Source organism: Corapipo altera, unplaced genomic scaffold, assembly GCF_003945725.1.
Source record: "Corapipo altera isolate COAL_440 unplaced genomic scaffold, ASM394572v1 2b, whole genome shotgun sequence".
NCBI lineage: Eukaryota > Metazoa > Chordata > Aves > Passeriformes > Pipridae > Corapipo > Corapipo altera.
Window position 1 is genome coordinate 21,042,509 of NW_020884874.1, and position 26,678 is coordinate 21,069,186.

A 26,678-nucleotide genomic window follows, 5' to 3' on the forward strand; every position below is an offset into this window, starting at 1 on the left:
TTATATACGTATTTAATACAAACACCTCTATCAAAGCTTTTCCTTTCCTTTTTTTATTTTTTAAAAACAGTATGCTATTCCAAGGGGTGAATAAGAACAACTACACTTTTAACTCCATATAACATTAAGGTTTAGTTTATCAACAGCTATTTGAGAAAGAAAACCAAAGTAATCTTGTTGTATTAGAATGTCCTTGTTCTGGTAATACAAATATGTTAGTGTCACCCTTAACATTCTGGAGTTTAAGTGTGCACCTAACACTAAACTAAGCTTGTGGGTTTGGTTTTTTTTGTCCAAAAAAAAAAAAAAAAAAAAAAAAGCAGCAGACTAACACCTGCACTTTGGCTATAAAAATTCCAGAAGCGCAACTATTAGAAATCAGTGTATAGAAAGATTCATTTCTCACGCTTCCACTATATCTGAATTATCTTTACCAATGAAACACTTAAAGACCTACTCTTGCCAGATTACAGGTCTAGAGAGGCAAGTCCACATAGAGAAATTAAAGAGGCAGTTTTAACAAAGGAAGGAAAAAAAAAAAAAAAATCGGTAAAAAAGATACTGCCACCAATTTATTCACTAAAGTGTTCTGCTGATGACTAAGCTATCAAAGAATACACCTGAAACTCAGTATTTATGCAAGTGTGTATTTCTTAGGCTACTAAAGAAGAGCAAAAATTTCACCGTTAAAGCAAAATTCTTGCTGCACTCTCACAGGGTGGAATAAGAATCCAGGTTTATCACTGATACTATGTGAATGTGATTCTTGTGAACATATAATCAGCATTTTGCACAACTGTTTGTACTTACACTATGACTACGTAACTACCCTTAAACACAATTCTTATAAGAAGGCAACACAGATGTAGTAATCAGTTTATAAAAAATGCTGCTCCAAGATTTCAGGTGTGCAGAACTGTAAGTTTACTTTGGAATAAAACACAGACATAGGGGAGAATCAAAACTTTCAGTTGTACTTGACCATATATTTGGACAAAGCAGAATTACACTGCATATAACAAACAGTAAAATTTCTTAAAAGTTGTTACAAATATTTTACTTTCTACCTGTACGATCATTAACATAGTTTACTGTATCATGATTTTTTTCTAAAGGCTTAAAACAAAAACAATCCCCCTAAACTACTTTCCAACAGTAAAATTTAAGTAAAATGCTTACATTCATTTGACAACAAAAAAACATATTAAAAATGTTGTGAGGGTGGTGCAACAGCTGCTCTTTCAGCTACAACTTTCTTCCAGGGTTATTCCTGTGGAAAGAAAGAAAAGTCTTGTTGTAAACTGTTAATAACCAAAGTCCAAAACCTTTTAAAGCGATCCCCACTCGCACCCAATGACTTACAAGACAAACTGTCTAATCTGCAACCCACTGAACCATTTACCTTTTCCTCTTTGCGTCTGTCCTTTTCTTCATTATTCTCAATCGTTTCTTCTTCGTCTTCCACAATGCCATCCCCTTGATATTTGTCATGTGTCCACTTCGGACTGCTACCTGACTTTTTGAAGTTAAAACGCCCTCTGCCACGCTGGAAAGTACCACGGCCTCTTCCTCTTTTGGCCCAATAATCCACACCATCATCTCTGTCATCGTGCTACAATAATGCCAGACAAAAAGTAAGGTTAGAACACCTCTTAAATGTACCCCTTAATGTCAGCACTCTATAGCAAATGTATAAAACAAAGTAAATGTTAAAAAGTTCTCTTCAGATCATCGTTTATAGAATCCACTATGAACTATATTCTTACAATTCATGATGCTGTAATTAAAACCACAACATTGTTTCAAGAGCTCTTATTAGCTCTGGGTCTACTAAATGTTGTAACAAATAGCTTATCTGTCACTTATCTGTCACTTCAGTCAGAATAAAGAACTACTAGTTTTGAGGGGAAAAAATTGTTACTTTAAAAAGAAGAAGCTCCAGGAATGTACTAGGATTTTTTAAAAATAATTTTTATTTCAGTTCTTTATACTTAATAAGGAAAAATAACTGAAGGCAGTTTTCAGAAAACCCGCTTCCCCAGCACAACACAGGGCAAATGAAGCTTAAACTGTTTAAATCTGACATTAACAAACAACAGTTGAGTTGGTTAATAAGCCAAACTTTGCTGTCTTGCTACCAAATACAACCTTATATTGTTTGTTAAGTTCTGACAATCATTCCATGCACTGCATAAAAGCTACAGACAATTATTTAATATAAAAAAAGGTTTACATTTAGAATGGTGAGGTACACTTGCTTCAACATATGTTTTTTTACTTGTGATTTGGAAAGAAATCTGAACTACTAAACATATCACACCCATATAAAGCAGTTTAATAACTATATAAAAGTAGCTAAAGGGTGTAGTTTTTGTCTAAAAACATTTTTAATGAATTCAAGTGTAATAGCTACAATTAACTGTTCTAGTATTGTAGCATTTCTTAATAGATTATCGTATCTCTATGTTTACAGATCAGGAAAGTTTATTTATGTGTAGGAAGACAGAAAACTCCTTGTACAATCATCCAAACCAGGATTGCATTATTTCTTAGTTACCTGTTAACATGTTTGTGGCAAGCTATAATGCTATAGGAGAAGGTCTAATCCTCATTACTTATTATTTTTCAGTGGTGAAACAATATACTTCAAAGTTTGCACTGTTAAGGAAATCAACTGGAGTAGAGGCCACCTTTTCAGTATACTACACTACTTAAGAGTGGTTACATCAACAGTCCTCCTTTCATAATCCAGATGGGAAAAAGGCATCAAAACTATTGTGATTTTCTTATGACTATCACACTACTCAACTAAGAGCAGAAAACTGCTCATAACAAAGTCAGCCTACATACATCCACAAATACTGTCAGCTTTTCCTGATTTTCCACTTCTGCAGACTTCTTAGTCAGACATCTTAGATTCCAGATGAATCTAAGACAAAGCTCAAATGTCATAAAGACATAAATCCAGGAAAACACAGCACAAATCTTTTCGGTTTAAAGTTTAGTTTTAATAATTTTTGTCTAAGCCTGCCTTCTTCCCCACTCCTGATGAAAGTTTTGGAGATAAATTCTGTGTCAGGCCTCAGTTACTGCCAGCCTGCTGCAGAAAGATGCAAGAGAAGCAAAACTAGACACTACAACCACCTTGATATTCTCATGGTCACTGAAGTCCCTGTCCACACATGCATGCTACTTCTACACTTGTAGAAAGTTTGAAAAAACAAAAGCATGCATAAGACATTGAGTTCTCCACACCCACCAAGAAGTATTTCTTGCTTTTTGGGGTATATTCAGGATCCCATTCCTCTTCCTTCGGTCTCTTCTGAAAAGTAGTATTTGAGTTGCTGGGACCAGTATTTGTTCCAGCAAAGACTCCTCTGGCTCTTCCTCTGCCCCTAATTCGAAACTGATTAACCAAGATGTCATTTAATCCATTTACATAAAACCACAAAGAGTTCAAGTTCTCTGTTACTGAAAATACTCTTTCTGTGCTTAATTACAGTATCTGCAAGTGTAAAACCATTTTCAAATTCACATATTACCTTAAGTAATATATTCAAGCATTCACTTTGAAATAATGATTCTATTAAGCTTAATTGAAACACATTTGAATTTGGCATAAGTTTACCCATGACCACCAAAAAGAAACTTCCTTTGACTGCTGTTAAACCAGCAGTTTTTGTGTTGCAGTTTTTGTGTTGCAACAAAAGGTCAGAATAGCTTCTGAAGCTGTTCACAGACAAAAAACAAATAAGAAAACTAGACTGGAACAGGGAGAAAACTGTCAAGGAGAAGGTAGAGGTCATTTATGGAGTCAATCGTATCAGTTATGAGGAAGTGATTCTAGAATACATACTAACAATACAGTTTTTAAAGCAGTATATCCACTCTGTGTTACTCACACATTTTTAAGAGAGACTCAAAAATGTACTTTAGGCCAAATTAAATTACAAATGAGTAAATTATTTACTCAAAAAAATTCAACAGTATGTACTGTACAGAGTAGCAATGCTTGAAGTAAAAAAGAGTGTCTTAAAATATTCTCTATAATGTATTAACAGTATTTTTAAACATTAGGCTAAAAAATCTCACAGCAAAAAACCCTTTGAATCAGAATACACTAAGAAGTAATATATATACTTCCCTTACCATGTAAATACTTAGCTTGCAGAAAACATTAAATGATTTTATATCCTTCATCCAAAGGGATAAGAAAGGTTAGGCTGGGAAGATAAAAACACTAAAACTTGCCGTTGCTACAGAACACAATTTCCATGAACAGCCTGTTGCACAAAACTGCATCTTTGGAGTAACAGTACAAAAACATAACTTGGAAACTAATTTAATTTGTTAGAAATAAGTATGTTTCATAAACACAGACAAAAAAATTTATATGATTAACTAACTCAAAAGAGAAGTATTATGAACACTTAATTCCCCAAAGCTCCAATACTTCTAATACAGAATTTATGCTGGACAGTTTTAAAACTACCCTGAAATCAAACAGACTGAAAAACAATCAGTAAAAAGCTCATAAGATCTATTCAATACCCTGTAGGCAAAACCCAAAAATAATTGCATGGAGAGTAATTTGTAAAGCAAGAGACTAACTGTACAGGAGAGGAAATACTACATGCTTTCTTTATTTCCAACAGCTTTACGAAACTAGGGCACAACAAACAGTATCCTGGTGGATCTGGGGGTTGGGAGAAGGATATAGAGACAAAATTATGACAGGATTAAAAAAGAAAAAAAATTATCAACATTTCCTGGTATTAGGTCCTACGATCAGATTCCCTTAAAGAAAAACATCTAGAATTTTCCTCATCAATGTATAAATACCTCCCCCTACCATATCATCTCTTTCAGGTAAAGAGCTACAGGAGATGAAATCTGCTATGGTGTTATCTTTATGTGCTTGCTTACTACAAAAAATAGAGAGTACAATCTCTGTATAAAACTCCATTAAAACAGAACTTTTACACACAAATTTCTTCTGGAGCTGGATACTAATGACCCTGTCACTGAACAATTCTACTTAACCTTATTTCTGCTCATATTTGAAAACTATTCACGATGATTATGTGTGAGATGTATAGAATTAAACAGAATCGTATATCAGCAAAAGTTAGTGAAAAACCGTTGCTGATTTAACATGAAGTTGACAACTTAGCTTATATTAACTGGTTGGAGAGGGGAGATGTTATGTTCTCTAAGGCTTCACAACCAAAGCATCCTATTTACTCCAGAAGCAAAGCAGTATTTACTAGAATGCAGCCACTATTAGCCTGCATTTACAAACATAGTCCTACACTAGCTGGTCTGTATTTTTCAGTACTTGCCAAGCTGTATCCCTAAAGAGGAGATCTGAGTCAAGAGGTTAGCCTACTTAGATTCACCTGTTCAGAGGATTTGTTAAAAAAGCCTGTGTATGACCACGCATACGGAACATTAACCAGCTACTACGGCATAGTCAGAACTGGCAGTCACTAGTAATTAAATGAGTAGAAGTCTATTAAATTCCCAATTCACATCTACCTGAATTTCATATAAAATAGCATCTCTTTCACAATACGTACAATCTGGTTTTATAAAGCAGGAAGCCTTCAACCAATGAGTCTTCTTCCACTAAATCTTTTAGAGAGGAGATGGAGTTTTAAGCTCTGTTTTTGCTAATTTCTGCTTTGTTTGTGCCGTTAGCTTATACAGCTGGAAATCGTGCTGATAGTCATAACTGATGCCTACACCATCCAAGGACTTACATATTTATGCCAGAGAGATGTTACTTAGCATAACTATATAAAAATAAGAAGAAAGGAGGAAATGATGCACTTTTAGTGTTAGAAATTTAGAACTCTGAATTTTCTTCTAAGCAGCTACAGGTTTTTAGATGGATGATTCAAACCTTAAGTGTTGGCATATGCCACAAGCATTTCAAACACCCTCATATGTAATTCAAAACTTATTTTGTACACTAGTACAAACAATTCAATGTACATTTATACTAAACAATGCATTTTAGCATTATTTAGTCTTAATTACAAGCTACATGAAGGAATTATTGTTAAGTATGAAATTTCTCCTACCTATTATGTAAGACTATTTGACAGTTCTTCCCCAACCACATGGAACTTGCACTTTTTTCTGTGATTCATTTTGGTTTGAGGGTTTCTTTTGCTCTGTTGTTGGGGGTGGGTGTCTGGCTCAGGCTGGTTTTATGTTTTGTTTAGGGTTGTTTGGGGTTTTTTTTAAGCACTCCTTATCTTTTTCAAGGCCTCCTTTATTGATTACTAGTCTTTTCTAATGCTCCTATATTTCCCATTTAAATAATTACATTAACATGGAATCTTCAAGTTTAAGATTTTTCTGAAGACTATAATGGTCAGTGTGTCACTTTCCAAATCACAATGTTTAAACACATTCCAGAGGTAAATCAATGAACGTTCATGCTCACTGTGGCTAGTCCCAGCCAAAGAAACACAAAATAACAAGTATACCATCTCCTCAATACAGCTGTTTCAAGGTTGAGGTGCAATTATGTGCCATTATCTATTTGACAAGTTGCAGGCATCACACACAAAGGAGGGTAAAACCAAAAAAGTGACAGGGGAAAAACAGCAGCTGCAGGGAGTTAAGAGGTAATAGAACACAAGATTTAAACTTTACAGAACACTAAATTTTCAGATCCTGTTAGGAAATAACATAATTACACAAGAGCAAGGAATAATCAAGAAATCCTTTTTCCCAGCCTCATGCTAGGACCTCTAATGGCAAATTTACAAAGATTTAACTGCTATTAGGCACTGCTGGGAAAAAAAAAGACCAGAAAAAAAGACTAGCTTTGGTATGTCACATAAAAGAACTTAGGAGTAAGTCTAGTCTAATATTAAACAGTGAGACACTCCCTTATTTATCTGTTGTGAAGTTTCCATAATTTGAGGAAAGAATAAGAGAAAAACTTACAAAGGTGCCTCTTGGCCTGTTGACTCCTGCAAAACCAGAGTATTCTTTCTGTTCATGGTGGGTTTTGAACTCTTCTTCTCTTTCCTTCTTGCAATCTTTTTCTTCTCGAGAACTGGATGAAGAAGAAGATGGGGAGGAAGATGGGGAGGACCTAGCACGGTCTTGATCTCTTTTTTGTTTACTGAAAAATAAAAAAATATACTATGTGCTATTTTAAACGTACTAGATAGTCTGTAACATGCTATACTAAACCATGTCTCTATATTTTATGAGAAACTAGCCCCCTTCTGGTTATAAAGTCACACGTGTTACATATTTGAGATATTAAGGCGAAGTATAGTTCCACTTTCCAGCCTCCTCTTACACATTTAAGTGCATTAAACGTTTATTATTGCTAGTGAGTTGGAAAGCAGCAGTCTGCAAACTGCAAAATAGTTTTTCTAGATTCTGACACCATGAAGAGATTCTGTTACTTTTAAGATCTGCCTTTCTTCTGAGGCAGAAAAACAGAAGTTAAAGGGAAAAAAGCCCTCAAGGCAAAGTTTTACAGAAACTTTACATAGTTCAGTTTGCACACTGTTGAGAAGATATAGTATGGGCTTCCCTACGTAGATGGCTGTAGGGAATTAGCCAGTGGAAGAAAATGTGGATACCGAAGTCAGAAAGTAAATGGGAATCAGGAAGCGTAAGTAAAAATTCATTCTATATACAGTACAAAGCGGGGAAAAAAAATTCCTACAGCAAGACTCTTAGTAACCCCATAGTGGCATTAATTTGACCCAATTTACAAGACTTTAATATTCTATTCAAAGAAAGGTCATACCTGAAGTAACTCTTACCACTTCTACACAGTATCCACTGAGATATGTTAATGTTTTTTTCTTAAAACAGCCCACTGGCTTTAGACAAAAATAAAAATTCCCCTTCTCACCCATGTTAAAACCTAAGTATCAGTAAAATTCTCATACTCTGGGTGTTATGAGTTGAAAAAGTGCGGAATCAAGCATAACGAACCAAAGTTCTTACACAAACTGTTTATAGAAATGTACTGCATTGAAGTCCAACCTCCTGATGTAGCCTGGATAATAGGACAGATTAATTTGTCATTTTTTTTTTCAGTGTGTTAGCTTGCTATTCCAAAGTTTTTGTCCTCATCCACCATAAGCCGTGTAAAAGAGAGATAATACATATTTGCTGTAAAACAAATAATTTTAATTGTTTAAAATTAAATGTTCCATTATACATTGAAAATTGAAAGCAATTAAGCTTACAATTACAAAAGGCTAATTAGAAGGTATATTTCTATATAAGGACTTCAAATATTTACCTGTCATCTTTGTAAGATTTGTAATCCTTGTAATCTTTTGGAGTTTTCTCCTGCTTTCTTGACCCACTGGATTCCCTGGAACCCTTTGAGTCTCCTCGCTCTTTACTTCGTTCTTTTCTACGTCGGTCAATGTCATGACGAAGATCAGCTGAATCACACCTTAATTTTTTATCTCCCTGTAAACAAATATATATTTTGGAACAAAATTTTGAAATAAAACGTCCAGAAGAGAATCTCAGTGACAAGGGAAGTTGGGTATCAATTAAAAAAAAAAAAAAAAAGATAAAATTTACCCATTTCTCAACAAACTTCAGCACACAAATTGACTTTGCCCTTTACATGCAATGGCTACATCTAAAAAAAAGAACAGCTAAGAATTTCAGTTTCAAACAAGCATTCCCATCAAGGCAATGGGATATATCTAGTTTTTGGGGCATACACACCATAATGCATGGTTTGGGGAGATATTTAAGTATTCATTTCTTCTGGTGAATTGTTTTTAAGCAGAGTACAAGCATCTTTGCAATTCAACCACACTACTCATTGACCATGTGGGTACTTCCCCCTGCCCCAACACCTGTTCTTTGTCCTTGGGCAGCAGTCAAGACACATGCAAGAAGAAAGGAAGCATGGGAGAAGACCTGACCTTATATGCCACATTATCAATCCAGCAAAATCGTGCTACATAAATGAGCTTCTAGATAATATGTTTTATTCAAAGGAAAAAAAAATTCTAAATAAAAGTACTCCAGGTACTATAAATATAAATGACTTTTTTATTTTATACACAAACAGAGATGAAATTCAGATTTAAAAGGAAACAATAAATTAAGTTTAGAAGCACAGGTAGGACATTTACTTAGAACCTACTTTTTGACTTTCTTCTTTAAAGACTCTCTCTTCACCTGCTAAACGAGTATGCTTCCTCAGGGTACTTGGAGAGATGTCAATCCTCCTAAATGTAAAATAAAAGCAGTGTCTTGCCATATACATATGTGACTGTTAATGGCCTCAAACACTTCTTTTCAACAGAAAACTGAGAAGACATTTTTGCAGTAGACAAACTTTTTCATATAAAGCCCCACCATCAAAATACAGGAGCAGACTAAAAATTGAAAACCTTGGTTCTGTTCTGTGTAAAGTATGCTAAAAACACAAATATAGGCAGACTGATGTTTCACATTTTAAGTACAGCTTCGAAGATACAAAAAAATGTTTAATGATTTATTTCAAAAGGATCAGTATATGTAACCAGCTGAAAACCCACCCCCTCCAAGAAATCATCAGCATTATAAGTTAGCTGTGAAGTCAAAAATACTTAACAGTTAAGAAAACTTGTAGAGTTGGACACCATATCCTCACATGCAACACAAATATAGTACACTGCATCATAAAATTATAGCACATGATCAGACACTACATTTGCATGCCTACCTTCTTACCTTTTGGGTTCTCAGATTTTTCAAAAAACTGCTGTAAATTAACACACACAAAAACTAAAGTAGTATGAGATGGAACATTTCACACTGAAGAAGAAAGATGCATGTACAGGGCTTCTTTTCATCTTCAAGACATATGCCCCTCAATATTTGAGCACTGCATGTGAGAAAAGTAAATATATCCCAAATGAGATACAGAGGTAGAGAAGACATCTGCTACACAACCACAGATGAAGCCAGACTCAACTCAGATGAGTTCTCTTTTACAAAAGGGCTTTTTTTGGTATTTTGTAATTACACAAATTACCCCATACAGATTAGAAAAAATATTTTGGATTCTCAAAAGAAATATTAGCAGACGTTATTTGAAACAAAAAACATCTGCATATGTAGTTAACATATATACCTATGTATTTCTGGGCTCTTTTGTCGGGTGCTGTGTTCTTCAGTGGCTTTTTGATACGCAGTGAACCTCTCATTTAGGGTCATTCCAGCTGACTTGAAGTATTGCTCTGTTGGTTATAATAGAAAAAAAACACTGTTTCATTAGTTTAATTCAACTGACAGGTATTTTACTCCTGACAAAGGCAAGTAACAGGCAGTAAACAGTATTTCCTATAAATTTATCAGGACAAGCAAATGTGGCAGCTTCCCTATTTTTCCACACTGTAACCCAAACAAAGGTAAGTGCACAGCATCACTGCAAGTCTACTATGCCATGACTGTATTACATCTAATTCAAGCATCATTTACTGATTGGACTTGCTCATTTTTAACAACATTTTCCTCTAATGAAAGAGAAAGAGCAATTTCTTAAACAGTTACTTTATACTTTGCCCACAAGAGAAAGTGAAGTTACTTAGAGAGTCATGAATACTTGCAGTAAGTACAGTTTACCATTCATCTCATCTTTAACTTAAAATAAGAGTAGGTGAAAACATTTAAGTAATGTATGCTTCAATAACTACATGAAAGACCTGACAAGTCTTTTCTTAAAGGGATACAATTTCTTGATTGGAAGTTGTGATGATAAACAATCCAAGACAATTAATACACCTATACATAGGTAAAATCATTTAAGGATCTGGCATCTTGGCAAACTTGACAACTTCTCTGACAAATTTTCTCCTTCCTTCAAAGACAGTTAAATTAGCCACAGCAAAACTCAGTTTTCAAACCAGCTCAACAAATGTGTTTAAATGCAATATAGAAATACATAAAGTCATGAGCTATGAAATGTTACATATGAAGCAAGCTATCTGCTTAACAGGTCAACATACATCTGTATCAACTTACCGCCCGGCATCCAGTATTTGTCTCATAACCAACCATTAAAACTTGAAACGGCCACTACAAGGGTAGTGCCTCAATCATAATTCCATCAAACACAGGAATTTGAGCTAGCAACTCTGTTTTTATGCCATTTTTGCCAGGAAGACAGAAGGTTCAACTTTGCCTGTTTGGCATCTGTATCTTTCAACAGCTATTTTAGTTTTGTAACATGGATTTTGCCATTTCAAAACACATTCCAGGACCTAGTTACAATGAAAAAGAAAACATCACTGGGCATTTTCAGCTCTACATCAATAAAGAGCTGTTCAGACTGGTTGCATCACACCAATAATGAACATAACTTCAGTTTGTTAAAAGTGTTACTAAAAATCTGATCACAGACCATAGTAAATATGAAACTTAAAGAGATGTTCTGCTTTCAAAAGCAACCATAACTGTACATATTCTAACAACTTGATTATATAGGCTGTTAAGCTGTTATATTTACCAGATATTTAACACGCAAAAGTTTATAGAAAAATTCTATTCTGTGATCAACATGTGAGAGTTTCAGAAGTAGTATTTTCACCTACAGCTACATATGCACCGTATAAGCAAAAACTTAACAGAAGCTCTCACTGGACTGAGCCTTAAATTTCTTCACATAGCAATAAAATAAGATACTTTCACAACAAATCATTATACTCTAAACAGGTGTCCCAATATTGGTTTTTTATCTAATACATTACCATAATCCATTATTGTTGACTATTACCTTCTTCTTTATAAGTAATTCAAAATGCAGGAAATCATTTGCCTTTAGTAATCTGAATTATGCCAACCAAGTATTTTTAACGTCAGTGCATATTTCCAGCACATAAATCTTAGCAATTTTAAAATCTAACACATCTTAAAAACAATGCCTGGACATAGATTCACTGAAACTGGCCACCTAACTAAGCATTTCCACATTACCCCTTAGTATGATGATGTGGTAAAATTACTTTCACTAGCTCCATATTATCTCAGTTATATTTAACACAAAAACAAGACAACAACCCAGTGAAATAAAGCAACTGCTATATAAAAAAGCATTTGAAGAACTCTCTAGATATCCTCACTGGATTTTAGGAATTATCTATTTTCCCATCAAAAAAACTTAAGAGGATATATGACCTAAATGAAATATATCTACGTTGGTGGTCTAGGTTTGGGTTTCAGTGTTTTTTGGGGGGGACTTTCGTTGTTCTGATTGGTTTGTTGAGGGGTTTTTTTGGTGTTCATATTAAGCAGCCACTACTGTTAAAACAGAAATTGATTAGTGAGTAACTCATGTAACAGAGGTTTATTTAGCCACTGCCAAATTTCTTTTAAGTGAAATTCCCGACAATGCTGTCAAATAGGAATAAAATGAAATATCACCATGGATTTTAGCACCATTTAGAACACATTTTTTTCTAAATCTTACTAAGAGAAAGACCCCCTTCTAATAAGAACCTGGAAATGACCTCTATGGTGCTCCAAAAGCAATGGCATTGTATTTACAGTACTAAAGACATCTGTCAACCCACAGTGCACCACTTAATATAAATTGTGTATTAGTCACTAAAATAAAACTAAGTAAGAAAAAATTGACTAATGTAGTATGTTTAAACTACACTAGAAAACTTTATATGCTACCTACATTCAAAAATTTATCCAGAAACATAGTATAATTGCTACTATACTCTACACTGCTTGCGTTTTTTTTGATACTAGTGTCTGTGGCTATTATTTTTCTAATTGTTTTTATGGATACCTTAAAAGGAAGAAAGTCTGGCTAAACCAACATTAAAAGAGGGCTGAAATCCTCCCATACTAGAAAGAGCAAATAGGCTTAAACGAAGTGGTCAGCCATGTACCCCATACGATAAACTAACGACATACCTTTGACATGATGAACCAAGGACACAATGTGCTGAATAAATGACTCTGACGTGCTTTTGCTGGCCTGTGGCAACTTAATGTGGTCAAAGATGGATCGGAACTCTTGCTCCTTCTTGATGGAATGAACAAGTGTGCTAGCAAGCAGCCTGTCTTTAGTCAAGGAAGCAGGTCTAAAATGCATCAACAACAGAAAAGAGACACACAAAAAGAAACCAATAGTTTAAATAAAGATGAACAATACTGCAGACAAATGGAGAACCACACTGTAAAGTGGAATAATTTACCTATTGGAATCATCAAGAGGTACTGGTGCCATTTTGAGTTTAACTTCAGGACGATGGGAGTCACTGGCTATCATTTTGATCCTAAGTGGGCTCTCCTCTCTGAAGGTGGATTTTTCTCTCGCATCCAGATTCTTGTGTAGAGGGGGACTGTAATCAAAGAGTTCTTTGAGCTTTTCAGACTTTACCTGCTCAGGTGACTGAGTTTCTTTCTTCATCATTAGCCTCTCAGAACTCTTGTCTTCTTCCTTGTGCTTATCTTTTGTTGCACTAGGCCTTTCCACTACATAGCCAGTCTCTTTAAGCTTATAACTTTTCTCATCTCTAAATCCATCGCTCTCTCTATTGCCCTTGATTGATATTTTAGATTTGTATTTGGTTCCTTCCTCCTCAGCATTCCGGTGAGATGCAGTAGGAAAATTTTTACCCTGATCTGCCAGGACAGACTTTCTGAACTGTCTGTAATCCTCTGTCTCCTCTGTGTCCTCCCCTTCAGAGTCATTAAACTTTTCTTTCCCAGTCTCTTTATCAATGAAAAAATCTAAAGTTTCCTGTTCCTCCCATTCCCTTTCTCCCTCTGTCCTCCCTTTTTCTGATCCTCTCTCCTTCTGGGCCTCCTTCTCCCTGGTATTACCCCTATCAAGCAGGTATACTCTAGACTCTTCATCTGTGTACCTGTGGATAGCAAAGAAGAGACTCGTAACTCTGGATTGCATTCATTCCAGTTCACTTGCATTCCTCTTTCGTGTCAATCCCACACCAAGATGATGATGAAAATACATTCCTCTGAGCAATTAACTGTAGCATGCAATGCTCCGCACACCATTAACACTGTATCCACTGTCCTTTAGGCACTACTGGAGTCATCTGAGGAGACTACCTAGAAATTTTCTGCTATAGTTTATAAGAAAGCTAGTGGCTTTTTTCTTAATCAGTGCCCATTTTCACATTTTCTTATACTACTCATTTTTTCCATCAAATTCACATGAAGTTTGAGAATTCAGACTACAATTCATTTTTGTATTTCTTTTACCGAAAAAGTTAAAGGAGTACCACAAAAACGTGAACAATTTTCAAGATCCTGCATATTACTGGAATTACATAATTCCAGAATCTGAAACAGGCTTAGCAGGGAACCTTTAGAAGGCAGCTCTCCTAAATACAGAACCACACTTACCAGTTGTTTCACACACTGCCTTATCTATACACTATTTTCACACAGGTGAAAATTCCACCTAATACATTCACCAACTCCAATACACCTAATCCAAGGGAAGTCATATTTTTGATCTTCTAAGCAGTAATTTTTTTACATAATAAATCACTGACTGGACAAATTCTTTTAAAAGCCTACAGTCAAGCCTATATAGCATAGTCACAACTTCTCTCTGTAACACATTTTATAAGAAATCCACTGAAGTACTAGTCACATTAGAAAGGAACAGTCTAATATCAGTAAGATTTTTACAACTTTCAAAAATTACTACTATATCAAACATTTCAAGAACTAATTGAAGAATTTTACAGTCACTGAAGTTCCTTCACATCAACAGAATTATGTTCCAAGAATACCAAGACCAACTCTCTCTGATAAGTAATGCATGTCAAGACAAAGCTGTCATATTGCACCACACAATTAGCAATCAGTGCTGTTTATGTTAACATAAAGAAACCATTGCAAAACATCAGCATTTTTTGAGTTCCAGAAGATCTGCATTTCGAACTATATCAACCATTAAAATTTTGAAATACCTGAAGAGAATTCACTGTCAAACAAGCAAGTCTGATGCACCATTCCAATTAAGATTTTTCTTAACAGTAAAAAATTGAGTACAAGAAAATACACCTTGAAGGAAAAGCACAAACCCATTTTTCCTCAAGGATACATATCCCTATCTTCACTAGCCAGCAGCCAAGATCCTGAAGCATCTTAGTACACACACGTTTCAAGCTCAGTTCCAACCAGACTAATAGTACTAGTGTTCCAAATCGCCTTTTTCAATGTATAGTGACGATCTTGACAAAATTCTAACTTTTTAAGAGGCAACGTTAGGCTTATTATTTAATTCTTACCTTTTCATAAACTTTCCACCTTTTGCAGCTTCCTGTTCGCCACCCTCAGGATAAAATGACCGCACTCGAGCTTCCTCACGGGGGGCACTCTGTGATGGGATTGTCTTTGCAGGGCTTCTCCTCGAAGGGATATGATGCAATGGGCTATTCTGAGAAGGGCTATAACGGCTAGAACCATTTCCAAGAGAACCAGAGCCAGACCTCTCAGGACTATGCTGAATGGAATGGGAATGTTGAGGTGTGTCCTTTGCTGAGTGGGCTGTGCTAAGCAAAGGGGCATCAGAGCAAGATGAACTCTGACTAGGTGGGGTGGCAATAGAAGGACTATGGGGTGACCTTGGACTGTTATCGTACGCTGAAAGGCCAGGCCAAATGTCGCCAGAAGCTGCTGCCGATTTGTTAAAATCGTCAAGAGACTCTGATGGGTCATGTTCAAATGTATCTTTCTGTTCATCTTGTGATTTATTTTTCAAGGGGCTATCTTGCAAAGGAGCCCCTTCAGTTTTCTTTGCCTGCTTTTCCAGAGACGCACGTCTTTTGGAAGAGACAGGTGATTTGCTGTATGGGGATGAAGAACGAGATGAAGAGGACCTCGGGGACCTGGAAGATCTGTAAGATCGACGAGATCTGCTCCGGGACCTCTGGGAAGACACAGACCTTCGTTTTGGACTTCTGGAACGTGAACGGCCACGTCTAGGGCTTCTGGAGTGTCTTCGGTTCCAGACAGGCCTATAACCTCCACGATGGTATCTACCACCTCCTCCTTGATAATACCCTCTACCTCTTCCTCTGTAACCATAGGGACGTCTCATTCCTCTATTATTTCTGTAATCTCTGCGATAATCTCTAGAATAAACACGATCCCTGCTGCGAGATCGTGAATACGTCCTTGACCGAGACCTAGAACTAAAATTAAAAAGGAAACATTAAAATCTGACAATTGGAAAACCAAAAAGAAAGAAGTGCCTTGACTCTAAATGCCAGATTTCTCGAATGCAGTCAGAATGCTAAAGGATGTGGACTAACGGTCTTACAGTAACTTCTACAATCTCTATTTATTATTTCCATAATATATTTACTGTAATAAGCATGTTTATACTTCTAAGGACTGTGAAACTCTGCATCACATGACTAAGACGTTACCAGCCCCAGTGGCCTGCCCTGCCATTTTATTAGAGATTATCACCACTCTGGAACATGGCATTCAGTCTCTCAGCCACCTTGGTTCACAGCCTGGAACATGAAGTTACATGACCCCCAATTTCATATGCCAGCCTGTGGATAGCAGCTGATGAGGCAGTAAACATTCAACTGACCCACTTCTTTTACGGGAGATGGTAAAGTCCACTAGTAAGAAAGATGAGCAAAAGGCTGGAGGCAACTGAGAAGACAAGGTACAGCAAAGTTTATCTACTGAAGCCATAAGTTACTTCAGATATGAAAAGTGGAATGAGAAATACAGAACAAATTACAGAGAAAGAGACTGGACAAAGAAAAGATCTTATGAAGGGGAAGAGAAGAATCAAAAGGGCCACAAATCACGAAGAACCATTCGCATTCTGAAATTATCTTGAGATACATGAAAATGGAAAAAAAACCCCGATTATTAAACAAAGTAACGAAAATTACATTCAAAGCATAGCTTGCCTACTGCCTAAAATGAAATAAGATCCCAGGCTCATTTTTGCCACAGCATCATGCAACTGAAAAATATTTTCGAGACAAAACCTAATATATCCAACTACCTTTTCATGCAGCATGACATCAACTTACCTGTATCTCTTTTTCCTTGAATGTGATCTGGATCTTGACCTAGAGCTGGACTGAGATCTGGACTTTGATCTTGAAGAATGTGATCTAGAGTTAGATCGACCCATTTTTCTCAGTAGATATACTCCTTCCCAAAAGGAAAAGCAATGAGGGCAGGGGGAAAAAATGAAAGCAACTATTTAGAGTCCATCTAAATGATATAAATGATACAAATGAACAAAATTTGTATATAATAAAATGACAGTATTAGAAAGAAGTATAGCATTTGCTAAATGAAAGGACTTTGGAGACAGTATGAGTTATTTATCAGTAAATTAAAAGCTCAACCACATTTTAAAGAACTTAACATTACTGCAGTGCACACACTTTGTCTGAAAGGATAAAGTATAACAGTAAAAGGTTTTCCAGATTTAACTCCAAGCTGATCCTGTAGAAGAGAAGAAGAAACAGAAAAAAACCCAAACCATTTCTGCAAATTAAGACACGAAGAACATAACTCTGGACATTCTGATGTAAGTTAAACATAAGTCTTGCTATTGTGCAGTTTGTAGTTTCCTTGCATTTCCAATGCACTATTCCTTCTCTGGAAGGAGTTTAAAGTCCACTACAATGTACCTTTTACATAAGGAAAGAAAAAGCCCTGAAGTATTCTGTCCAGCAGTTATTAAGTTTGAGCCACAGGTATTATTTCTCTTTAACCACATGTACTAAAGCTAATCGCTCTAATCCGATTTTCCACTAGTCAAGATGCATCTTTTTAGGTTAACTTTGCTTTTTAATCTGTAAGTAAAATGCATGGCCAACTTAAAGATTTTAACAACTAGTTAAATAATATGGCTTGCAACAAAATTCAATGTGCTTCAGCACAAAGTAAGCTATGAAAACTATAACTGATTATCAAGCCATGAGACCTAAAAGGAAATAAATAATAAACTATCATTTCTTCTTACATACAGTCACAGTAAATATTTAGAATTAATGCTAACCATAAAAAAATACACACCTTTTCTTTTTCTGTTCAGATCAGTGGCTAAAAAGCCCCAATTTAATTAATAAAAACTTTGACCCATTACCATTTTCTTTTGAAATTGCCCAGCTTTAAAAAAAAAAAAAAAAGAAGGGTCACATTAGACAATCTGAATATAAACTATTAACAAGTAACTACATATTTTCAGGCCTTTGAATGCCAAATAATCATCACTGTTTAATAATAATTAAAACAGAAATGGAAAGAAACAAACATATAGCTTTTGTGTTGCAAACAGGCTTTAAAATCTAAAATTACTGAATTAAAAATACAAGCTCAACACAACAAGGTACTTTATATAACCTGTCTTGTTACCTGGGTGATACATCAATTATGTAAAGACAAAAACAATGTCAGATTTTAATTTTAAATTAATAAAATTTCAGAGATTTTAGACACATCTAAGAGAACCCAAAAGAAAAAAGCAGACCAACCCTTTCCCCTATCAGCTGGTTCCTCCTGCCCCACATGACTTTCCCCACAACTCTGCATGGCCCCAGAGGTGTAATCTCACCTGAAACTAACCCAGCAAAACTTTTTAACCTAAACTAGCTTTACATGTAACTCAGAAAAAACTATTTACCTTGGTGGAGAATATGTTGAATGCTGTTTTTTATGGGCTCATTCCACTAAAAAGCAAATTTGCATAACCTATACTCAGAAGATGGTTTCTAGTTCATTGTGTTCAATTAAACTCACAGAAAATGGGTTATAATCTTTTAAGCTCAATACTCACAGGCAACATAAATTTAGAGTTTTTAAAGTGTTGTAAGACATGATGCATGCCAATTTTCCAAGGGTGATAGAAAAACTGATTTTTTTTCTATTACAAGTAATTTTCAAACCAAACATCAGATGGACAATGTTTATAACATAATCCAATCTCAGCTTTAAATAAATATATTATTATTTTCCCTGTGCTCAACAGTAACATTTATACATTTTGCATTCTATGTATGACAAGTATAGTTGATCTTTACAAGAGATAGACTAATTTATAAAGTTTTATATATTGTAGCTTCTTCTCGCAATCATAAATTTTAGGAAAACAAAAGCAGTTTTAATTTTCAATAGTTGGGTTCAATCAGAAGATTTAAAAACAGAATTCATCTTACCTCAAACTGTTAGTTGGTGCCAACGAAGCAATTATTTCAAAACTCCCTATTTGTGCTTTCAGCAATACAGGTTCCTATAGAACAGAAAATGAGACTGTCAGAGGCATGGAACGTTCACTAAAGGAGAGGTAATACCTTTTGTTTAAAGGGGTTCAAACATTAACCTGTTTATCATGAAAAGACAACACATAAGAAATAGCAAATTTACTCTTGGAAGGGCAGTGAAGCTGCATGCTAAGATTGGAGCAGGTCAAGAGCCAGCCACTGACAAGTGGCAAATCCTACTCCCCTTGCACACGCGACCACTCCTCCTTCGGCCTTGCTTGCTGGGCTGTGTAACACATCATCTTCCCCTTACAACAGCCCTGACATCCTTCAGGTCCTTCAGTGACCAAGCCCTTGATACCCACAAACCACTTCCACATAAACAGGTTATCAAAGTGGCTTTATGAAGTGCCAAACTGAGCTGGATTATGGAGTAAATAAAAGCATGCAGCCAGAAAGAGGGGAGTAAAAAGGACAAACTGTTAGACCAAGTGTAAATCTAACAGGTAGCTCTGCACTTCATTGGAGCTACCATATTGGAAAGAAAATCAATTGGGATGAGGACTTAGGCCAACAGTGAAAGCTTTATCTTTAGGTTTCTCTTAGAATATTTATAGAAATATTACTCTATTATATCTTCTTGTTTAAAAGACAAATATATATGATTTTACCTAAACAGCCAACAACTTCAAAAACTAGCTCTTTTAAGGTTATACAGAAACAAAGCATAATTGTAATAACAAAACCAGTCTCAAATGTATGAATTTTTCACTGGACTCGGCTTTTAACTACCTTCAAGCCTTAAGACTATGTACATTTGCAATTTGGCTCAACATTAAACAAACTTTTCAATTCCACTAAAGCAAGAAAATAAGAAATTTGTCCCAGTTCAATACAGACAGGATGGGTCTCCCAGAAACTACATCTCAACAATTTGTTCATTAAATCCAAAGACGTAAGGCATCCAGTGCTCCTAAAATGACACTTTCACACTTGTTCACAGACATTTTCCTCATCTAAAAGAAGAAATGTAGCACTCGTGTTCATAAACACTGCTTTCAAAAGTCCACTTACCATTCACTAGTAGTGACCAAGATATTTCCAATTTCTACAAAATATATGCTTTATTAAGATTAAGTTTTTACTTCTCATCATCAGCAAGCATGAGTCTCTGAAGGAGCACAGTAGTGTATCGGACCATTTCAGATTTTGTCTAGACAAAAGGCGAGATGGTATTAGCTAGTAAAGGTCAACGAAGGCATTCAGAAGTCTACTACAGAAAAAGTAATACAAACTTCAAATTCAGTCCAAGATTTTAAATTAATACTTAAATAATATATATTTCTGACTTTAACTGGTGTTAGCTTAAATACAAATCCTAATTTAGACAAGTCTTTAGATCCTGGGGATATAGAACAAGATAGTTACTTCACCTTTAAAACCTCTAAGCAGAAGACAAGATCTCATACTCTGGTAGTCAGTTCCACATAACTCAAACTCCTGCAGTCAGTTCCACACAGTTTTAGGAATTTTCCCTAACAACTGACAAAGCAAAACGTAGCCACCTTTTTTTTTTTTTAATTAAACAAGACATTGGATTTACTACATCCAACCCCAGCAGCTAAAATATATTTGCTACCCTTTTCCCAAATATTTTTTTTGAAAGAAGAGTATGGATATAACAACATTTGAAAGAAAAAGAGCTTTGAATAGAAAACCTTAACTATTGAATAAAAACCACTCAATTATGTGCAGCTTTTGTTCCCATTTAATTGTAATGGGTAAAACCTTGACAGATAACACCAACTTATCCAAACAATGTTTATATTAAAAAAAAAAAATAAATTGAAAAGACTAGATTGCTGGTGAGTTTTTTGGTCTGTGTAAATATTCTCATAATATGCAAGAATCTCAAATTTTATTAACTTCTACTAAAGCTTATTTAGAAACTACAATGGTAATAGAAATATGTAGGAAAACAGCTCCTTTTTAACAGTAGGCTTCTATATGCTGCATACTTTCACAGAAAAACTATGCATTCCTCAGAACATCACAACTACAACATACTGTTTCAACAGTATCAAATGAAATTATCCACAGCCTCTTCCTGTAGACTCTCATGCAATCTGTAGTGGCTACACTATGCCAAAATAAGGGCACCAGTACTCAAGGCCAAGGAGAAAGAGGTCCTGAGCATCATATGTTGCTGTGCAAGAGCAGCTGCCCCTCTCACTTCAGGGAATGATGCTTTCCTCGGGACTAGTCTCAGGAAGAGACACACAGCCTGCCAGAGGTGCACACTAACAAGGTGACACAAGAGGAAATTACTAACACCAGTGTTTTTAAGAGGACCACGACTGCAAGGAACATGGTCTATGTGTGAAACATCAGGGCTGTAACCCCCACACTTTTGGCAACTCAAGCTTCTTTTCCCCTTGCTTTTCACCCTAAGCAGTAGAAAGGCGACACTTAACTCTGAGTCAATTCACTTCTATGTTAAAAAAAATCTGGATTTTACAAAGGAAGCTGCTAAAGCTCCACAGTACTTTAAATCAGAATACGTTGGCTCTGCTAGTTTAAAGAAACAGTCCCATCTCTCCCATCCTGTGTTTCCTCACATTCCTGATGATCTCCTTTATGCCAGTACAAGTATTTCTGCAAGCACATACCAGATTACTTTCAATACAAATTATTTTTTCTGATATGGCTCATTACACAGCCCCACAAACATCTGGACCAACACAAGGAAGTTGAAATAGCAGCCAGACAGGACTGCTTCTTTTGGCAGCACCACAGTCTTAAAGCTTCCCTGAAACCAGCCTGGCATAGCCTTCAGAAACAATAAACTTGGTATTTAAGCACACACACCCACAAAAAATTAAAACCAACAAAACCAAACATTCCCAAACAACCAAACCTAAACACAGAAACCATGACTTTTTTAAAAATTGGCCAGTTCATCACCTGTCAGATATTGAGTCACATTCAAAAAATATTTCTTTATGAAATAACAACAGGATCTGTGTCTTAAATTAGTCTTGGTCAGCAAGTGTAACCATTAAGCAAAAACAAGATATGCACCAGAATACCACAAGTGAGACAACAATGAGGAAGCAACACTGTTACCATTTACTATTTTTAATAAAAAAATAAAAAGGACAAGGAAAACTGTTTCCAACTCCTTTTAAACATTATTTTCCAGAGTCTTTACTGCACCACTGATGTTGAAATTTTCTCGGAGTACACAAACTGTAGATACAACACATCTCTTAAGCCATTTTACAAGTTACACACCACACGTAAGTTTAAGACATTTTAGGAGAGTTATACCCACTTACACTAGCAAAACACTGCTTCCTCTTAGCTTTGCTATTTTAGCTCTCCTTCGTTTATAGTTATTTAGTAGTCTGTATTTCTCTTGCTTAAGCATAACTTGAGAGCTGTCAGGAAGATTTCAATCCAAATCTTATTAAAGTAATTCACAAGCTGTTTCCAAAATGCATGTTCATTCAGAGATTCAGGCTTCAAAAGACATGAGGATTATACAATCACGACAAAACAAAAGGGGATAGGACAGTCTACTAGAAATCCCATAGAACTTTTAGTATTCTCTCATAATACACATACTGAATTACAGAAAGTCTCAATGAGACAGCACTGTAAGTCATTTATTCAGTGTGTGCACATCTGCCCTGCTTTCTTATCCACTCTTTACCTCTCCCCTCCCTTTTCTTTCAATGTCCACAAAAACAAACGTAGCAGCGGCACATTACACATAAGAACAGAATGCATTTCATAGTGACAGCGCTACTCAGATCATCAAGGACTTAGATTCCTACAAATACTAAAATTCCACAGCCCATTTGCCCAAACTATCTTGGAATGTACAAATAAGATCTGGGAAGCGTTATTCTCCCTGTTTCACATGCTGGAAATACAATGGAAACAGTAAAACATACTAAAGCCTTTTTTCTCCAAAATTAATTCATTACTTTATAGAAAACAATACAAAATACTTGTAAAATAAGTCAAAAGACAGCAATCTAGTAAGAGCAAAATCACCTCTGCAAAAAACTGTCATATGATTGTTAGCTGTTCTTTTATGTAATACTACTGGCAAACAAAAGCATATTTCTCCTCTAACTAAAAAACACAGAAAGCAAAGTGACTTTTTAAAAGAAATTTCTCAATACACAAAAAGAAATTAGCATGCCTTTGGACACGTTCTTTTGGATAGCCTTTCTGGTTTTTTGGTGGTGTTTTTTTTGTGTGTGTGTGTGAGTTTTAAACACAGTGTTTTCATATGCCCTTACACAGTGGTTTCCACAATCTCTGTGATGAAGTACGAGCATGCTGCTGCAGAAAAGGCAACTGTCCCTTCCTCATTTGTTTCAAGACTGATACCACAGCCTGGTGGGCTGCAGCAGTGACCTGATCCAGAAAAAAAACTACTCTGGACAGAAGCTGACTTTTCAGGTCTCCCAGATTCCATCTACCACAAGGCTGCAGGGAGGCCAGTGACAGCACAGTGAACACCAGTGCACTTATTGAGAATACCTTTGGGAGAGACTCTGACAAACAGAACATAGTTGTAACCTGAAGGCTTACTTTCCTCATTAGCTTCCTTCACCTATCCCCTCTGTAAACAATCCCTAAATGTTCTCTGGCATTCCTCAAACCCCTACATCACTATCTCTCCTTGACAACCAGACTGAATATAATCCATTCAAATACCTGCACCCTAGATCCAAACAACTCCCTGCTGATCTTTTCCAAATTTCTACAACCACTCCGAGTTTTCTGCATGCCCAATGGAAACAGCCCCCTCTCCATGGTACGCGATCCTCCCTACTTCCCCCTTCCCCCAAGAAAGAATTCCCTCAGCAACAGCCTTCACCTGTGGCCTCCACAGAGGAGGGCCCACTAAAGTCTTGGCCAGGAGAGAGGCAGTTACCAACAGATGTAACACACTGAACCTCGTCCTGCCATTCAGCACAGCCTGTCACTCAACATCAAAAGCGAGGAGTGGGAGGATGCAATTCCTACCCTCCATGCCATAAGAAGCTGAATGCTTGGAGCACACATCAGTGCCAGAGCCTTTATCCCCTTATTTTCCCTACTTTTGTCCAAAACAACGTGATTATCGGAGAGGAGAATGAGGAGGAAAGGGGAGGAAGACAACAGCTAGACAGCATTTTCCTGGAACCCCACATTCTTTAATCAATCCCTCCCACACCGAGAACAACTACTCTAAGTGATGTTTTTATACATTTACAATATGCCAGCCATTGCTCAAGCAGTGACTACTTGCAGCGTCAAGAGCACCTTTGTTTTGCATGCCCTCGGGCCTTTCTGTATAATAAAATTTAACTGCTGCAGTGAAGGCAAAACTTTGATCTCTGAGATAAACAAGTGACTTGGTAAAGGATCACCATGACACAGAAAGCGAGAATCTGATTCTCACAAAATTAAAGGTGAAAAGTAGGGAGGTTACAAAGCAAAGGAGAAATAACGGATAAGATCCTGCAACTACAGGCACACTACATTGTGATCAACACTGGGAACACAATAGCACCCTTCAGCAAGGGGCTGAAACCCACTCCTGCCCCTCACGGGGCTTTGCGAGCATCTGTAAGCAGGGCAGGGAAGGCGCGGGGTGTTTCAGGCACCAGAGCCTGGACCACAGCCATGCCCGAAGGGAAGTTCCTCCATCGACCGTAAAGGCTGATCCAATACCGGGAAGCATCCTTTCTCCCTCCTCGGCGTCACACCCGCGAGAATAACGGGGAGATTTAACACTCCCATAATCTGTGCTGCACAGCCACATCCCCTCGGGCCTTCCCGCCTCCCACGGGAGGCCCAGAGCCAAAGGCCGCACTGCCGGGGCGAGGCCCGACGGCGCCGGACGCTCCCTCCCCACACCCCCGCCTCGCGGGGCTTCCAGGGACCAGGGAACAGCTACAAGGAAGATCAGCCTCCGCTTCCCGCCGCCCCTTCCCCCTTCTACCTTCGGTTCCCGGGGCGCCGTCCAGGCGCGGGGAGGAGCGACGCCGGCTCGGCCCGCGGCAGGGCAGTGACGGCGCCTGCCCGTTCCTGGCCCGGTCCCGGGGTCTGGCCCGGGATAATCGGGATAATGGCTGCGGAGCGCCGAGGTCACGCGGCAGGGGAGGGCGGGACGGCGCGGCGCGCGGACACCGCGCGGCCCGGGAGGGGGAAGGGAGGCGGGAGGAGGCGCGAGGGGGGGGCGGGGCCGGGCTGGGCCCCCCTCAGGCTTCCCCCGCCATCTTCCCTCCAACCCGGGGCCACCGCCCTGCCGAACCTCCCCACGGCCCCTTCGCCTCCCTCACCTGGCGGGCGGAACTCCCTGCAGCCCCGCTCCCCTATGGCAGGCGCACGGCCATTTTCCGTCGGGCCGGAGGAAGAGACACGGGGCCCGCGAAGAAACAGAGGAGCCACCATAGGGAGCGGGGCGGGCGTCGCGTCACTTCCGCTCCGGGCGGGGAAGAGCCGGCCCCGCACTCAGCGCCCGGGCGCCATTTTGGTTTCGGGTACCCGTCCTTAAGCAAGATGGGGGAGGGCGGCCGCCCACCCTCGGCCCAGCTGTGTCCCTGCCCAACGCCGGGGACTCCGCACCCGGCCCGCCGCCCTCTCGCCCCGTCCTGCACCGCTGCAAATAAAAGCTGTCGCCTTTTGTATTCCCGTTTTCCGAAGAGGCGCGGGGGGCTGGGCCGCGCTGGCCGTTGCCTGGTTACCTGTGGGGCGGGGTGCGCATCCATGCACGGGAATGTCTTGGAAGCGCTTGTGTGTGGAGCGGAGCCCAGCCAGCGGCTTTTCATCCAGCGGCATTGGCAGCCGCTGCTCCTTGCGCTGGTAGGGAGATGGCGGTGCCGCGGCGCTTCACTGCAGCAGCTTTGCAGCAGATGGGCGCCCGTCGCCTGGGTGCGATACAGCAGCGCCACGTCCGGGAGAAGCGCGCCCAGGGTGTCTGCGCCACCAGGAAAGTACAGCCGAGAGCTGCGAGTGAGCAGTATTGACTGATACACAGGATGTGTGTAGGCTGGCCGGGTCCTAAAATTCACAGGATCATAGAATATGCTGAGTTGGAAGGGACCCACGAGGATCACCGTGTCCAACTCTCAGCCCTGAACAGGTCCATCCCCACGGATCATACCGTGTGCCTGAGAGCATCGATGAGCAATTCCTGCTACTCAAATCTTACACAGCTTGTTTATTTTTTTGAAGGCTACTACATATTATTTCTGAGACAAGAAAAAACATTAAAAATAGCAAGAAAGGACGCATATAGACCATTTTAAGTGAGTTTTTAAATTCGGAGGACATTGTGAGGCAGGCAAAAGCAAATGATAGAGGAAAAAGGCATGTAATATGCAAAGCAGACATAATCCCCAAATGCTGGTTGGCTGTTTCATGTGTTGGAAA

At 38.0% G+C, this 26,678-nt stretch overlaps 2 protein-coding genes across 13 annotated transcripts in view; one reads left to right on the forward strand and one right to left on the reverse strand.

The window, feature by feature from the left end:
* Nucleotides 1-900: 900 nt before the first annotated feature.
* On the reverse strand, nt 901-26,172 carry BCLAF1 (BCL2 associated transcription factor 1). Of its 10 annotated transcripts, none has more exons than XM_027632668.1 (14): nt 25,586-25,718; nt 20,313-20,451; nt 19,194-19,267; nt 17,055-17,178; nt 15,282-16,187; nt 13,212-13,883; nt 12,928-13,097; nt 10,136-10,241; nt 9,161-9,245; nt 8,291-8,466; nt 6,964-7,144; nt 3,260-3,406; nt 1,403-1,612; nt 901-1,270 (listed from the first exon to the last, which is right to left on the reverse strand). In XM_027632668.1, exons 4-14 carry the CDS (start codon nt 17,156-17,158, stop codon nt 1,265-1,267), a joined length of 2,763 nt encoding a protein of 920 aa, XP_027488469.1. In that variant the 5' UTR covers nt 17,159-17,178; nt 19,194-19,267; nt 20,313-20,451; nt 25,586-25,718; the 3' UTR covers nt 901-1,264. The 10 variants fall into 10 exon arrangements, 9 of the variants coding, with proteins under 9 accessions (XP_027488469.1, XP_027488521.1, XP_027488462.1 ...); XM_027632720.1 differs by lacking the exon at nt 25,586-25,718 and adding an exon at nt 25,246-25,346 and having other exon boundaries at nt 13,212-13,358; XM_027632661.1 differs by lacking the exon at nt 25,586-25,718 and adding an exon at nt 25,246-25,346.
* LOC113941582 (vacuolar protein 8-like) overlaps nt 26,018-26,678 on the forward strand; it is a 33,760-nt gene continuing 33,099 nt past the window's right edge. For all 3 annotated transcript variants that reach the window (XM_027632749.1, XM_027632739.1, XM_027632746.1), the window contains exon 1: nt 26,018-26,108. The gene's annotated coding sequence lies outside the window, so the exon portion shown is untranslated. The remainder of the gene's footprint in view (nt 26,109-26,678) is intronic.

Excerpts from the sequence above, each read along its gene's own strand:
- BCLAF1 (XM_027632690.1), bottom strand. The coding sequence starts at position 17,158 with ATGGGTCGATCTAACTCTAGATCACATTCTTCAAGATCAAAGTCCAGA. Across the intron at positions 10,242-12,927 it reads CTTGGTTCATCATGTCAAAG|AGCAATACTTCAAGTCAGCT; the intron begins GTATGTCGTTAG and ends TATAACCAACAG. Across the intron at positions 1,613-3,259 it reads AAAGCAAGAAATACTTCTTG|CACGATGACAGAGATGATGG; the intron begins GTGGGTGTGGAG and ends GCATTATTGTAG.